The sequence below is a fragment of the Xyrauchen texanus genome, chromosome 26, assembly GCF_025860055.1.
Source record: "Xyrauchen texanus isolate HMW12.3.18 chromosome 26, RBS_HiC_50CHRs, whole genome shotgun sequence".
NCBI lineage: Eukaryota > Metazoa > Chordata > Actinopteri > Cypriniformes > Catostomidae > Xyrauchen > Xyrauchen texanus.
Window position 1 is genome coordinate 25,438,904 of NC_068301.1, and position 16,738 is coordinate 25,455,641.

The window sequence follows — 16,738 nt, forward strand, 5'->3', positions numbered from 1 at the left end:
TGGAGGAAAAAGGATGAGGCTTGCAAGCTGAAGAACACCATCCCAAACGTGAAGCACAGGGGTGGCAACGTCATGTTGTGTGGGTTCTTTGCTGCAGGAGTGGTGCATTTCACAAAATAGATGGCATCATGAGGAAGGAAAATTATGTGGATATGTTGAAGCCAGAAAATCAGCCAGGAAGTTAAAGATTGGTCGCAAATGGGTTCCAAATGGACAATAACCCCAAGCAAACCTCCAAAGTTGTGGCAAAATGGCTTAAGGACAACAAAATCAAGGTATTGGAATGGCCATTACAAAAATTTGTGGGCAGAACAGAAAAGTGTGTGCGAGCAAGGAGGCCTACAAACCTGACTCAGTTACACCAGTTCTGTCTGGAGGAATGGGACAAAATTCCAGCAACTTATTGTGAGAAGCTTGTGGAAGAATACCCAAAACATCTGAACCAAGTTAAACTATTTAAAAGGCAATGCTACCAAATACTAGTGTATGTAAACTTCTGACCCACTGGGAATGTGATGAAAGAAATAAAAGCTGAAATAAATAATTCTCTCTACTATTATTCTGACATTTCACATTCTTAAAAAAAGGAGTGATCCTAACTGACCTAAGAGGGAATGTTTCTATGATTAAATGTCAGGAATTGTGAAAAAAAAGTTTAAATATATTTGGTTAAGGTGTATGTAAACTTCTGACTTTAACTGTATATATATATATATATATATATATATATATATATATATATATATATATATATATATATACACTACACTCACCTAAAGGATTATTAGGAACACCTGTTCAATTTCTCATTAATGCAATTATCTAATCACCAATCACATGGCAGTTGCTTCAATGCATTTAGGGGTGTGGTCCTGGTCAAGACAATCTCCTGAACTCCAAACTGAATGTCAGAATGGGAAAGAAAGGTGATTTAAGCAATTTTGAGCGTGGCATGGTTGTTGGTGCCAGACGGGCCGGTCTGAGTATTTCACAATCTGCTCAGTTACTGGGATTTTCATGCACAACCATTTCTAGGGTTTACAAAGAATGGTGTGAAAAGGAAAAACATCCAGTATGCGGCAGTCCTGTGGGCTAAAATGCCTTGTTGATGCTAGAGGTCAGAGGAGAATGGGCCGACTGATTCAAGCTGATAGAAGAGCAACTTTGCCTGAAATAACCACTCGCTACAGCCGAGGTATGCAGCAAGCATTTGTGAAGCCACAACACGCACAACCTTGAGGTGGATGGGCTACAACAGCAGAAGACCCCACCGGGTACCACTCATTTCCACTACAAATAGGAAAAAGAGGCTACAATTTGCAAGAGCTCACCAAAATTGGACAGTTGAAGACTGGAAAAATGTTGCCTGGTCTGATGAGTCTCGATTTCTGTTGAGACATTCAGATGGTAGAGTCAGAATTTGACGTAAACCGAATGAGAACATGGATCCATCATGCCTTTGTTACCACTGTGCAGGCTGGTGGTGGTGGTGTAATGGTGTGGGGGATGTTTTCTTGGCACACTTTAGGCCCCTTAGTGCCAATTGGGCATTGTTTAAGTGCCACGGCCTACCTGAGCATTGTTTCTGACCATGTTCATCCCTTTATGGCTACCATGTACCCATCCTCTGATGGCTACTTCCAGCAGGATAATGCACCATGTCACAAAGCTCGAATCATTTCAAATTGGTTTCTTGAACATGACAATGAGTTCACTTTACTAAAATGGCCCCCACAGTCACCAGATCTCAACCCAATAGAGCATCTTTGGGATGTGGTGGAACGGGAGCTTCGTGCCCTGGATGTGCATCCCACAAATCTCCATCAACTGCAAGATGCTATCCTATCAATATGGGCCAACATTTCTAAAGAATGCTTTCAGCACCTTGTTGAATCAATGCCACGTAGAATTAAGGCAGTTCTGAAGGCTGAAAGGGGTCAAACACAGTATTAGCATGGTGTTCCTAATAATCCTTTAGGTGAGTGTATATATTTATATACAAGTCCTGGAACTTGCAAGTGCCTTGGTGGAAAAGAGGGGTAACATCTTGTTGAAAAGTGAGAGGACGTTTATATTTTTGCTGTTATATTATATATATATACACACACACGTATACATACACATATACAAATACATATACATAGGCCTATACATATACATACAGTGAGGAAAATAAGTATTTGAACACCCTGCTATTTTGCAAGTTCTCCCACTTAGAAATCATGGAGGGGTCTGAAATTGTCATCGTAGGTGCATGTCCACTGTGAGAGACATAATCTAAAAAAAAATCCAGAAATCACAATGTATGATTTTTTAACTATTTATTTGTATGATACAGCTGCAAATAAGTATTTGAACACCTGAGAAAATCAATGTTAATATTTGGTACAGTAGCCTTTGTTTGCAATTACAGAGGTCAAACGTTTCCTGTAGTTTTTCACCAGGTTTGCACACACTGCAGGAGGGATTTTGGCCCACTCCTCCACACAGATCTTCTCTAGATCAATAAGGTTTCTGGGCTGTCAGCTGAGAAACACGGAGTTTGAGCTCCCTCCAAAGATTCTCTACTGGGTTTAGGTCTGGAGACTGGCTAGGCCACGCCAGAACCTTGATATGCTTCTTACAGAGCCACTCCTTGGTTATCCTGGCTGTCTGCTTGGGTCATTGTCATGTTGGAAGACCCAGCCTCGACCCATCTTCAATGCTCTAACTGAGGGAAGGAGGTTGTTCCCCAAAATCTCGCAATACATGGCCCGGTCATCCTCTCCTTAATACAGTGCAGTCAGCCCTGTCCCATGTGCAGAAAAACACCCCCAAAGCATGATGCTACCACCCCCATGCTTCACAGTAGGGATGGTGTTCTTGGGATGGTACTCATCATTCTTCTTCCTCCAAACACGGTTAGTGGAATTATGACCAAAAAGTTCTATTTTGGTCTCATCTGACCACATGACTTTCTCCCATGACTCCTCTGGATCATCCAAATGGTCATTAGCAAACTTAAGGCGGGCCTTGACATGTGCTGGTTTAAGCAGGGGAACCTTCCGTGCCATGCATGATTTCAAACCATGGCGTCTTAGTGTATTACCAACAGTAACCTTGGAAGCGGTGGTCCCAGCTCTTTTCAGGTCATTGACCAGCTCCTCCCGTGTAGTTCTGGGCTGATTTCTCACCTTTCTTAGGATCATTGAGACCCCACGAGGTGAGATCTTGCATGGAGCCCCAGTCCGAGGGAGATTGACAGTCATGTTTAGCTTCTTCCATTTTCTAATGATTGCTCCAACAGTGGACCTTTTTTCACCAAGCTGCTTGGCAATTTCCCGTAGCCCTTTCCAGCCTTGTGGAGGTGTACAATTTTGTCTCTAGTGTCTTTGGACAGCTCTTTGGTCTTGGCCATGTTAGTAGTTAGATTCTTACTGATTGTATGGGGTGGACAGGTGTCTTTATGCAGCTAACGACCTCAAACAAGTGCATCTAATTTAGGATAATAAATGGAGTGGAGGTGGACATTTTAAAGGCAGACTAACAGGTCTTTGAGGGTCAGAATTCTAGCTGATAGACAGGTGTTCAAATACTTATTTGCAGCTGTATCATACAAATAAATAGTTAAAAAAATCATACATTGTGATTTCTGGATTTTTTTTTTTTTTAGATTATGTCTCTCACAGTGGACATGCACCTACGATGACAATTTCAGACCCCTCCATGATTTCCAAGTGGGAGAACTTGCAAAATAGCAGGGTGTTCAAATACTTATTTTCCTCACTGTATACATATACATACACACATCAGCCACAATAATAAAACCACTTGCCTAATATTGTGTAGGTCCCCCCTAGCATTCTGAGATTATATGCTTCTCACCACAATTGTACAGAGTGGTTATCTGAGTTACCGTAGACTTTGTCAGTTCGAACCAGTCTGGCCATTCTCTGTTGACCTCTCTCATCAACATGGAGTTTCCATCCACAGAATTGCCACTCACTGGAAGTTTTTTTTATTTTTGGCACCATTAGAAGTAAATTCTGAAGACTGTAGTGCATGAAAATCCAAGGAGATCAGCAGTTACAGAAATACTCAACCCAGCCCATCTGGCAACAACAATCATGCCACTGTACAAGTCACTGAGATCACATGTTTTCCCCAATTTTGATGGTTGATGTGAACATAAACTAAGCTCCTGACCAGTATCTGCTTGATTTTATGCACTGCACTGCTGCCACACGTTTAGCTGATTAGATAATTGCATGGATGACTGTTGGTTGACTCTACTATGAGGGCGAGGTCTTTAACATGCATACTGTCATATCACATGATCCCTGAGAAAGGGAGTTGCAGTCATGCAGAACAGAATACACACATACACACCCTGCCTCATTACAGGCCTCAGACAAGTTAGAGTCTATGATGGGGAGAATGCCCTCAAGAATCTACTTGAGTGTCCATTGGGGATGCCGCAGTGTGAGTTTTTAGATGAAAAAATTGCGGTTAACTGGTTTTATGATTATTTTTGTATTTTTTATAATGCAACAGCACCGAAGCAAAAAATGCATATCATATAACAATTGAACATCTAAGTAGATGTATTTCTGGGGGATATATACAGCGCTAACGACAACCCTAAAATAAGAAAACTGATAAATACTCAAAAAAATTAATAGGAGGTATATAATTAGAGATGCTCCAATCTAGGGCATGACAATGCTTATGTGCATCCCAAGCTCAGTTATGGGCTTCAGAGTAAATGTAAGATTATTGCGGGTGCGCAACATGTAGTTCATGGCATTAAACAGATTATTCTTCTGCATCAGTTTATTAAAGCAATCCGTTGTCTTTCAGACACCCCAGAATAATCAGCAACAGACTATAAAAATACTCTCCACAACCTTACAAGTAAACTTTGGACTATGCATAATAATGGGAACATTGCTTACAGCCGGTGATTTAGAGTCCGATCATGACTAAAATGGAAATTTATTGTTGAATGTGGTGAATTTGTCATTTATAAGGAGGACGACTTAAGTTTACTCGCTTTTAGTAACTACACGCAATGCACCGCGCGCTGTCAACATGCTTAAACATTACATAAAGTGGCATCTTTAATTCATCACTTTAAAATCACCACAGCTACAAATATTAAACTTACTAGTTTGTTGTTGGACGACTAAATGGAGCATCCTGTCCCATTTGTAGAAAGTGTATCTTTCTATGACTTCTGTCTGCTTGTTTTACATCCGTCGTCTTCAGTCAGTCATTTAAATACTCACAAACAGCTGCTTTTTTTGGTGGATATGAGTCTGGTAGATCAAATTCCTCTGTTATATTCTGCTATATTTGTGTGTTTAAGCTTTAGTTTCATGTGAATTGAAAGTTCACATTCAGTCCACGACACCTGGCTAAGCACCACTCGGTCACTGTCTGTAACCATAGCAACAACTCCAGTACCCACACAGGCACAAGAGTTTTCACATGTAAGCTTAAAAGATAAAAAATAAATAATATTTATTAATTATTTTTGCTTAATTGATTGTGCTTTTAAAATGTAATTACTTTATTGAAACTCAAACATTTTTACCCCAAGATATAAATGCATTCAAATTACACTTCAAATGAAGCGAAGTGTTCAAAAAATCTTATATAACCACCTGCCCAAATCCAAACATTCACTATCTCCACCTTCCTACACCGAACAAATACCAATACATATAATGCAATTATATAAAAATCAATATCTAATGACAATTTTATAAATGTAAACATAATAATAATGATAAAAATGTATGAAATATAAAAAACAATTACCTATAGAAAGTTTAACACAACTCACATAATTTCTACTTTCATAAAATGGCTACAACAGTTTGTTATGTCACTTAGTCTGTGCTTAAACTAAAGGCTGTACTTCCTTAATTATGACATTTCTAATAAATGTGCTGTTTTTATCTAGTTGCCAAACCATAGTGCATTTGTTACAAGTCATGTCTGGGTCTGGAGAGTAGTCTTTAATCTGTAATGCTTTTAACGTCTTAATATTTTTAAAATGTTAAATATTAAAAAACGTAAGTGAATAATATTGGGCCACTATTTAATATATTTGGCGACTTCCTAGCTCCATGGTTTTATCAATTACTATCAATACTGTTGATCATAGTCTGTTACTGACTGTCACATTCGACATCAAGATATTTGTCAGATATCACCGATGATCCGATTACATTATATTATCGTCCAGCACTAGTGAGTGGTGAAATATATACAGAATATTCTCTAATCCAGAGTTTACACTACACGATTATAAGCCCGATTTTCACTCACCGACAGTTTTTTGGAGATCAACGACAAAAGCCTGAAATCGTAGGCAAATCAGAGCTTGCTCCCTTGAACGACGAACGCAATGTATGAACTATCAAAGATGCAATTTGAGAGAAGTCTGTGATTCCAAATTGTGCAATGTGAAATATGTGTTGACTGAATACAACTGCAGCATTGACCTACAGCCAATGAGAGAGCAAGAAACGGGGCACGGGAAGTTTCAGTGGGAGGAGTCCTGATGTACCTACAACACAACATCAACTAGCATGGCTGCGGTATCAAGAAAGTCTCATTGGACCGAATAAATGGAACATTGGCAGGAGCACCAGTGCCTATTTGATGTTTCCACTGAACTGTACCACAACCGGGTGGAGAAAGAGAAGAGTTGGAGAGAAATTACCAATTCTCTTGGACAGTCAGGTAAGCAAATATGTAGATTTTTCAGTAGGAGGTACTTTTTCATATTGTAACCAATAAAATATATGATTAAAAACATACACATCATATTCTGAAATGCATAACATATGATCATGCATTCGTTTTCCTATCTCGTATCACTTCTCACGTGTATTCTGTTGTGAAATGTAATTTGGAGTCCAGGCAGAGCTGTCGGGGATTCATCAATAGTTAAATGTTTTTATAATGTGTTCACCCTTATCGACGATTCCTCATGTAATTTGAAAACTCTGCGACTTCCATGACAAGACGGACAGTGTAATATGAACGGTACCACGATCCGACGTCTTTGAAAGTGATGTAGTGTGTAGGATAATAGCATAAGCCTCAAAAATCAAAACTACAGAATATTCTATTAAGCCACCAAAATAAAAAAATGTAAGGCACGAAATCACAATGTCTTTCTGTCATGTGACATTTTAACAATAGATTTGCATTTTATGCAGTGAGTGACACGTTGACTTGTGATCTCAAAAAGCCAGACATAGCAACATTGGCTCAACCAATGGAATGTTTATGGGAGGGACTATCTGTTTGTCCATCAGAGTGCAGATGGGGGGAGTGTTCAAGAAACCTGTTTGAAACCAATCATTATTTTTAAAATTCCATTTGGCCAAGCTTATTACACAGAAATTAAATACTTCAAGTTTTCATTTAATAATGTTTTTTTTTGTGTATTTTTTAAATAATGCAGTTTCATTGCAGGCAAGAAATATTTATTCCAAAAGTACATTTTGTCCCTGAGTTTCAGTGATCACAGGATGACCATGCTCTTTTTAGTACGACAGTTTCTGAGAACTTGTAATAATTGAAAGTTGTCACAGGGCTCATGAATGTTTACATTACAAATGGAGTTTGTGCTTATCTGTGCAGTGCATCTACTCCATAGTTCTTGTGTACAGAGGGAGACAAGATCTTGCTGTTCTGATCTTTAAATATCCTCACATTTACTGTCACGAGTCTATCGTCTAGGAATCTGAGAAAAGGTCCATATGCAAGCATGGATACATGTGTTCTTTTTGATTGCGAGTTTGTAAGTGTGTGGCTGTGTGGGCATATGCTTGCATGTGTGCATCCCCTGTGTGGACCCATCTGTTCCTGCTGAGGGCATTTTAAAATCACAGTTAGTCAAGAGATCTTCCATCCACTGACAGTCTTACATAGTAAGTTAATTTCCAAAACAAGCAGTGAAGAAATGTTTCATCTTCAGAATTATTATTTTTTTTATCCTCGTTTCTCATTTCCACTACTTAGTAGGTCCTCGTGGTGGCGTGGTTACTCACCTCAATCTGGGTGGTGGAGGAAAAGTCTCAGTTTCCTCCGCTTCTGAGAAAGTCAATCCGCACATCTTAACACATGACTCGTTGTGCACAACACCGCAGAGACTCACAGCATGTGGAGACTCATGCTACTCTCCGTGATCCACGCACATCTTACCACACGCCCCCATTGAGAGCGAGAACCACTTAATCATGACCAAAAGGAGGTTTCACACCCCATGTGACTCTACCCTCCCTAAAATTGGGCCAATTGGTTGCTTAGGAGACCTGGCTGGAGTCGCACACACTGGATTCGAACTTGTGACTCCAGGGGTGGTAGTCAGCATTAATACTCGCAGAGCTTTCCACGCCCCCCCATCTTCATAATTTAAGGAAAATAAGGAAAGCTTCTTCAGGGAAAAATCAGCAAAAAAATAGGCAATGGCTTTATCTATGCGAGTGTTAACGTGCACACCAGTATGCTGTTAACTGCCGAAAATCTGATTATTCACTCACAACGCAAGAAAACGACATTTACATGAGATTTGAAATCAAGATTATTCTTTGCTTTTGACCTCAAAATGTAAACAGGTATGTGCAAAACAGCATTGTGCAGCATTTTGACTAAGACTACCAGACAGGGAAATTTGTAGAAAAATGACCATAAGCACAACAAATGTGTGTTTGAAATGGCTTTTTTGTTGTGTTAGAGAAGTAAAGCGCTGGTGTGTGATGTCTGTGGAAGCATTTTGCAGCTGGATTGGCTGTTCATGTTAAAAACAGAGAACAAATAGTGGTCTGTCAATAAGTATTTTGTTGGCAGAAAAAAGGAGTTCTGTTATGATACTATTATGATAACATGCCTTAACAACTGGACTTGTGGCATTGCATACAGTGAACTAGCATAGCCTTATGAACAAACAGGCTGCTCATGGTAAAAACTAATTCTGCCAAAATAAAAGCTCCAGGTGAAGTAAATACGACAGCACTTTCAGCTTTCAACCAAAATAAAATGTATTTCTCTCAATAATCCTTAATAATAATAATATTATATTTCAGTATTATATTTGTACTAAAATTAAATTGGGCTGGGCTCCAAAAAGTGAGTAAACAAATGGACCATTCTTTTATTTATGTAAAGTTATTTGAAAGTTTTTGCATATCAGTTATCGGACATAACCATAAAATAATGGGTTTTGGCTGGAAAATAAAAATATCGGTCGATCTCTATTCACAACCGTACATACTAATAGATGCCTCTTAAACTTCTCTATTCATTCAATAGCATACAGTAGCATCTTGAATACTGTCAGTACAAATGAAAAACCAAAGTCAAGCCCCTTTTCTATCCTTGCAATAGCAGTAATAACTACAACCAGTGACAAAGGTAAAAAAAAAAAAAAAAAAAACCTCAAAGATCCTGACTTCCATGCACGATAAGTCTTGAAATGGCACAAATACGTTCAATCGAGATCCTACTAAACTAATCAAATTTTAACTGACAGCAACTTTTTTTGTGTGTTTGTGTGTTTGAAGATCCCAAAACACAAAACTGTTAGGAGTAGCTCTCAAACAGGATTGACAACTGTATTCTGCTACTGTGAGAAAGTAGCCAATAATGCAACTGATTCTTTTAACTGAAGCCAAGCTTTGGTTAGTTCTCAGACAAGTTGGGAGATTTCCAGATGAAAACACTGAATCTTTGAGGCAAGCCGAGCTCCACACAGTCATCACGTCAACAAAGAACAAACAGTTGTTGATGAATAACATCAAGAGGGTGAGATGAGACAATGAGGTTGCCAAAGACATTCCTGAAAACACCTACACCAAAATCACCCTGGCAAATGTCCAGATTACTGACATGGACAGCAGCAATTTCACCCGAGTCATCAGAAGGTGAGTCAATGAATGCACAGCATCCATATTTTTAGGCTGCTGCCCTTTACCAATTATAGTGACTGACTCGTTGTTCTTAAAAGTCAAAAACCAGTCTTGCACCTCAACAAAAGCAAATGAGATGACTCACCTCTATTGATGTGCTGGGCGGTATGTGTTTATCTGTAATGGGGAAGAGAAAGAAGAGAGAGAAACAATTAAATATAAAAAATAACGCTAAACAGTGCTATAAAAATAGCATATTTAATTTCAATATATAACATTTTTACATTCACTTTATTCATGAAAATGAGAATAGAATCTAGAATTAATGTATTTTTTTATATTAGAGTTGCGTTTGACTGTGCAAACTCTACATGTACACCATGCTGAAGAGAGTTCTGGTAGTTTCCAGAACATTGCTATGTGGTTGCTAAAAGGTTGCTATGATGTTCTGATGGGTTTTTAATGTGCCACAATTTGGGCTGGGTATTGATACAGATTTCCTGATTCAATTGGATTCCGATTCAAAAGCTCTCGATTTGATTTTAATAATGCTAATCCATTACTAGGTGATTACTACGGTATTCTGTGAATAGTGACTTTGGTTTGTCAAGCTTGAAAAAGGACCAAATAAAAAACCCACCATGAAACCACAATAAAAGCAACTGACACGACTATATTCCAAGTCTTCTGATGCCATATGATCACTTTGTGAGAAGAACAGAACACAAGTCATTATTCACTATCAAATTAAATAATTATTATACTCTATAATCAGTGTTGCGTAACTTTATCCTCTATTTACTTTATTTTTCAAAATTGGGGTATTGCCATCTTGATTTCAACACTTCCTAGTTTAAAGGTGAATTAGGTATGGAGCCAGGATTAACTCAATTTTTGTTCTTGTGCAACTATATAAAGATTCAATGGATGAATGAGTTGATTTTTTTGAGGTTTTAGAGGATTGGAAGTGTCATGGAATAATATGTTTTATTGGAAGAGAGGAGTTGAATGATTTCAGTGATTTTATTATTGTAGATGATATCGTCACAGTTGGGTGTAATCCATTTACAAAGTAATTTGTTACTGTAATCTAATTACTTTTAGTCAAAAGTAGTGTAATGCATCACATTTTAATTCTTGTAATCAGATTACAGTTACTGAATTTCAATTTCTTTAATTACTTTTAAGTGTATTATAGGGATATGCTTATTTATAATATATTATTTTGGTAGAATACATGAATTATGACCACATAAGTCATTGTGAAGGAGAAATAGGAGATGCTGAGTGTGACTTGTGTGTAACAATGAAAAAGGAAGAAAAGTAGACATTATTTAGAATTTGTTGATTCTTAAAGTATTTAGTAATGTGATTACTTTTCCCAATGAAGTAATTAGTAAAAAAAAACCGGATAACAATTTTAGATAAATAATTCATCATTTGTAGTGGATTATTAATTTTAAGTAACTTATGCAACGCTATCTATAACTCAAATACAGTGGCTACATCAATAACATCAAACCTTGTTGGTTTTCATCGCGTCTTGTGACCAAACGTCATGACGTCATGTTGCAAGAACCAATTCGTTTTATGTTATCAGTATAGCCACAATATCCACAGACTTTGAAGACTAAAAAAATGTCCTTTTGTGTTCCATAGAAAAATATAGTCATGCGAGTATGGAGCGACTTTGAGATGATAGAATTTTATGTTTTGGGGGTGAACTATTCCTTTAATTCTTAGGATTGGAGTTTTTTGAAAACCCCTAGAATCGTTCTACGGAGGCGTGCAGTATGTGTTGCAGGAATGCATACATTTAACAGAAGGCAAACTGACCATGAAACATCTCTCTCCATTTCTATATTACAGAGAGAGACCCAGGGGTCCACCTCAAACAACCTTCACATTAAATATTTAAGTCAAATTAAAAGGATGCAAACCAAAAGGCAATTTGTGCTGGTTGAGCCAGAGATACCAAACATCTATACTTTGATTCAAACCATAACATCTGTCTTTTCAGCCCTCTCTTTAGCGGCACTTGGAGTGTCATGTTACAGTGTTAAAAGAAAGAGCCTCCTCTGGTACTGGCTGAGGCCCACATTTCATTGCTGCCACCAATGAATGAACCCAGTGTTATTGCAACGGTCACTTTCAACAACTGAACATCAAATAGAACTACATTGATATTTACACTGGATCGTCAGAGAGTCTGAAACCAAAACAGAACACCAACCTGAACTACGAGAGGTTTTAGATGCATTATCTTTCAATGAAACAGCCTTTTTACTTTGTATGAAAACATAAATATCTGCTATCAAATCATCTTTCAAAAGATGAAAAGTGCTCACTGAACCTAATTCACAAGTCTTTATATAGTGACCTGGTTGCCATGGAAACCTTTTCACCAGAGTGTCTGACGCAGTAGGAAACTTACAAGCCCCAAAGCAAAAGCAAAGGTTTTGCAATGTCATTTTCTTCTATTTTTGCCCTTTACTCTCTAGACAGACAGTTTATTTAGAAAACAAGTCACCAGATCTATCAATTACTATGTTAAAATTTTTATATGAATAATTTTGACCGATAACAAACAGCATACACTTTCTGATTCTTTTGGTGCGATCACAATATGACAAACAAGCCAGTCCAATTCCTACAGACAAGTAACAATGTGTATCACTTCAGACAGAGAGCAAGGCTATCAATCTCAGATTAACCTATATCTCATAATTAGGCTTCTCAGAAGCTACAGAGCTCCTGTACATCAGACGCTCCAGCAGTTAACACATTTGTGTTCAGTCAATCAATTAATTTCCATGATTTTTCCAATCATTTGTGATTATTATCTTTGCACTGGCAAATCAGTTAGCTGATGAAATGTTGTAGAGCTGAGAATAACAAGAATATTTTCATATGTATTTTATTAACCTTTATGACTTTTCCAGGCCTGGATATCACAATTTTACATTTGCATGACATTTCCAGGTTTTCCAACCTCATCTGAAGTTGAATGTGATGCAAATCATAAATTACTACATAAGCACTACCTCCTCTCTAACTCTAGTACAAACCACATGGTCAATCTGCAGACATCATGTCATTTACAAAGGATACATGCTGTTTGCAGGGTTGCAACATCTATGAATGTCTCTATAGTTTTAGCAAGAACACAAAACAGAAAAAGGGGTGCAAGGGTTGTCCAGGAGAGAAATAAACACTGACAAAGCATTTCCTGCAAGCTTGGAGACAGAGTTTGGCTCTACACCTCACAGCCCTGAAAAATAAATTCTCTGTTTTAGAACTGTTTTAGGTCTGAAGGACAGATCCATTCACTGTGAATAAATCATGACTGAAATTTGAAAGGTTCATGGCTAACAGTCTGATGGGCAGTTGAATTTGGGCAAACCAGCAAACTTCCCCTGAAGAGCAGAATTCAGGAGACCATTATGTTACATAAGCATTGATTTTCTCCTCTGATCTAATTACTTGCTTGACATCTGGCACTAGAGCTCTCATATAGATTTTAATAAGGCAGGAAGACAGGACAAATTTCCAAAAATATCTCCTCATCAGTACTGGTTAAATTTGTATAATCAGGGTCATTTATTCACTGCCTGCATTGAACATCCACATACCTATACTGATACTAATACAATATACTAATACAAGTTAAGCTCAACTGACAACATTTGTAGCATAATGTTGATTACCCCCAAAAAATATTTAATATGGATACATTTTACACTGAAAAGGTTAGAAGGCATTTTTTCCACACTAAAATCATGTTAACACACATATTGTTTACATCTTGTGGTTATCCTATTAATATAGTAGTTTCATGTTTACTTCACTTCCATTGTAAGTGCTTCACTTTAGCCTAGATTTTCACTTTTTGTAAAGAAAAGAATGGACAAGAAGAAATTTTTGTTTTTTGTGTGGTAATCAACATTGTCAAATGCTGTGAGCTTAAACTGTATTGAACGCAGAATATTGCTGGTAATAGAAATAAAATAATTATCTAATAATTTCATGCTATCTCAGATGTGTATGACTTTCTTTCTTCTGCTGAAAGTGAACACAAACAAAGAATATCTTAGCTCAGTAGTTCCATACAATCAGGGGCGGAGCCAGGATTTTTTCACGGGGGCATACAATCGCTTTGAAGTCAATATTTAAGTTCTTTTTTACAATAATTGTTTACTTCTGGTTGCTCTCCAATGCGCTCTGATAAGAGCACCAACTTCTCGCAGCCTCGCGCATGACGTAAGTGCCGTTGAAATGAAAGAAAAACTAATGAAGATTGTGAACATCACTCGCTTGTAAATAAACCAAGCTGCACTTCCTGTTGTATCGCGTTAATTCTTGCGTGAACATGTAAACGCACTTGCGTCACGTGAGAACTCAGTCCTCTCATGAACACCAATTGAGAGAGCTACCAGAAGTAAACAATTATAGTGAAAAGGACTTAAATATTGATCTGTTTTTCACCCAAAGCGATCGTTTTGCTTTAGAATAAAATCATTTAGTCATATGGATTACTAGTGCTATGACTGTCTGTGCTTTATGGAGCTTTTAAGTGCTGATCACCATTCACTTGCATTGTGATGAACTACAGAGCTGAAATATGCTTCTAATCTTTGTTTGTGTTCTGTTAAAGAAAGAAAGTCATACACACCTGGGGTGGCATGTGGATGAGTAAATCATGAGAATGTTTTCATTTTTGAGTGACCTATCCCTTTAAGTAATCAGCAGCTAACTGTAGTTAATTTACAGGTTTGTATTTGGCCTACATCTACATTAATACTATAAGGCAAGCAGAGGACATCCATGGAAGTGTCCCTTGGAAAATCTTCCACCTGAACGATATGGAATCAACCTTGTCTAATAAAGCAAAAAGTAAATGAAGTACACCATATATAATTCCTGATTGGGAGGAATGGAAAGATTGAGACCATCATTCCAATAATTACACTTATGGCTGGCAGACAGCTTAATTCCCAAAGGGAAAAAGAGAGAGAAAGAGATGGAAACCAAACCTAAAGCCCTCAGGCTATGGAACCCAAATAACATAATGGCCGAGAAAGGAATTACACTAGTTCTCTCTGTGACAATCACTCTCTCATTAATTGGGGAAAAAGAAGCTTATTAAAAAAAAAAATTTGGAAGAATTTCTACCAAGTTATCTGTAGCCTACTCAAAACACTAGAATTTGGTGGTTCTCTAAAACTTATATATATATATATATATATATATATATATATATATATATATTATAGTAATCTGTTGTATAATTTATTTTAAATTTAATCCATCAAACTTATTTTATATGTTGACTTTTTTGTACTTAAACATTAATATTATAGAACATTACAGTGTCTAAATTATTCATATGTGGCATAAATGTAGGCATTTTTGTGTATTATGGACAGAAAAATAAACGAGACCAAATATATAATCATGATGTTTAGTATGCATAGTATACTCGAGTACTAGGCTAAAGAGCAGGTCCCTTTTGTTTCCCCCTTGACTGTATAGGTGCTTACAGATCACATGGCTCCATTGTTTACAGTGACACGATGGTCGACACGATAAAACCAGACGATACGGGTATTAGTGAAGAGAAAGTCGTTTTATTGCAGAGATGTGTATCAGAATAACCATTAATCAAACCAATCTTGTAATTCAAATTAAACCCACGCTTATTTATAATAAAGATGTAAATCAGTTCATATAAGTTCTCGAATAAAATGCCTTTTCTGTGCTCAGATTTGGATTTAAAGCTAGATTTGAGGTGAAGGTAAATTATTAATTTCGTCCATATATCTAAATGGCCTCATGGACACATAAAACCATAGCATTGGTTATATTTACATTGCAGTTGTAAATAATGCAGAACGTTACCATTGTTTCATTGCTGCGCCATTTATTGCCCGTTTAATTTGACTTCAAATGTAAATATGATGTTGGTGTTTACCTTGACTGCTCTGTTGATATAATTTAACAGTCCCGTCCTTTCGGATCCTCACGTCTTCAGGACCCTTGATGCGTCCAGGTGGACTCACACATCTCTCTTTCCGCCTCCGTTTCTGCGTTAACCACCTGCAGCACTGATAACACACGGCCCATGCCTGCTCCTCATTGATCGGTTGACTGTACAGTGTTAAAATCTCCTCCAAAGTCAATTCATCTTCCCCATCCTTAAAATCCATAATGATGTCTTCGGTTTTCGTTCCATCTTCGGGTTTCTCGAGAGCCGACGGTGAGATTAACATTCCTTCATCACTCATTTTTCTTCTCCAGGATTCCCGAGAGCAATGAGTGTATGCTACTGTGTTAAAGGGGAAGACGTATGTTTACGTTGCGTCTGTCATCTAGAAAAACGCCGCGCCTCCGCTGCCTGTGTCGTTAACTGTAAACTGGATGTGCTGGTGGTGTGTCAGTGCTCGCGATGAGAGGCGGTCTTATGATTTTTCCACATGGTCTCAAAGGCAGTCTTCTTGTTTTACGTTTTATGGCGGTTAGCAAACCAACTAATGGTGCATTTTTCAAAGGCAGTCAAGTCCTTCCATGAGAGTTCATAGAATGCAATAGAACGCAACAGTGTAGTTCCGGAAGTAAAAATCCCATTCATTTATCCCTTAGATTAATTGATTTTCAAGGATAGCATATAAACATTTAAAGACAGACATATGGTGAGGTTGTTCATCGATGGATTATACTTTTGTTGAAGCCATGCGTCTCAACTTCATTGTTTAAAAATCGAGTATGATAGCAGAATTCAAGGTAAACAACTACATTACCCATGATACAGCAGAGAAAGATGCACCAATCAG

At 37.6% G+C, this 16,738-nt stretch overlaps 1 protein-coding gene across 5 annotated transcripts in view; it reads right to left on the reverse strand.

Moving 5' to 3' along the window:
* The window catches only part of LOC127620319 (protein spire homolog 1-like), a 63,116-nt gene extending 46,681 nt beyond the window's left edge, over window positions 1-16,435 (reverse strand). Inside the window, exons 1-2 of one of the 5 annotated variants that reach the window (XM_052093512.1) lie at window positions 15,880-16,435; window positions 10,054-10,085 (exon numbers count right to left, since the gene is read on the reverse strand). In XM_052093512.1, the coding sequence (XP_051949472.1) occupies window positions 10,054-10,085; window positions 15,880-16,192 (345 nt within the window). In that variant the 5' untranslated portion in view covers window positions 16,193-16,435. The remainder of the gene's footprint in view (window positions 1-10,053; window positions 10,086-15,879) is intronic. The other 4 variants (XM_052093513.1, XM_052093515.1, XM_052093514.1 and 1 more) reach the window with 4 other exon arrangements.
* Window positions 16,436-16,738: the final 303 nt, after the last annotated feature.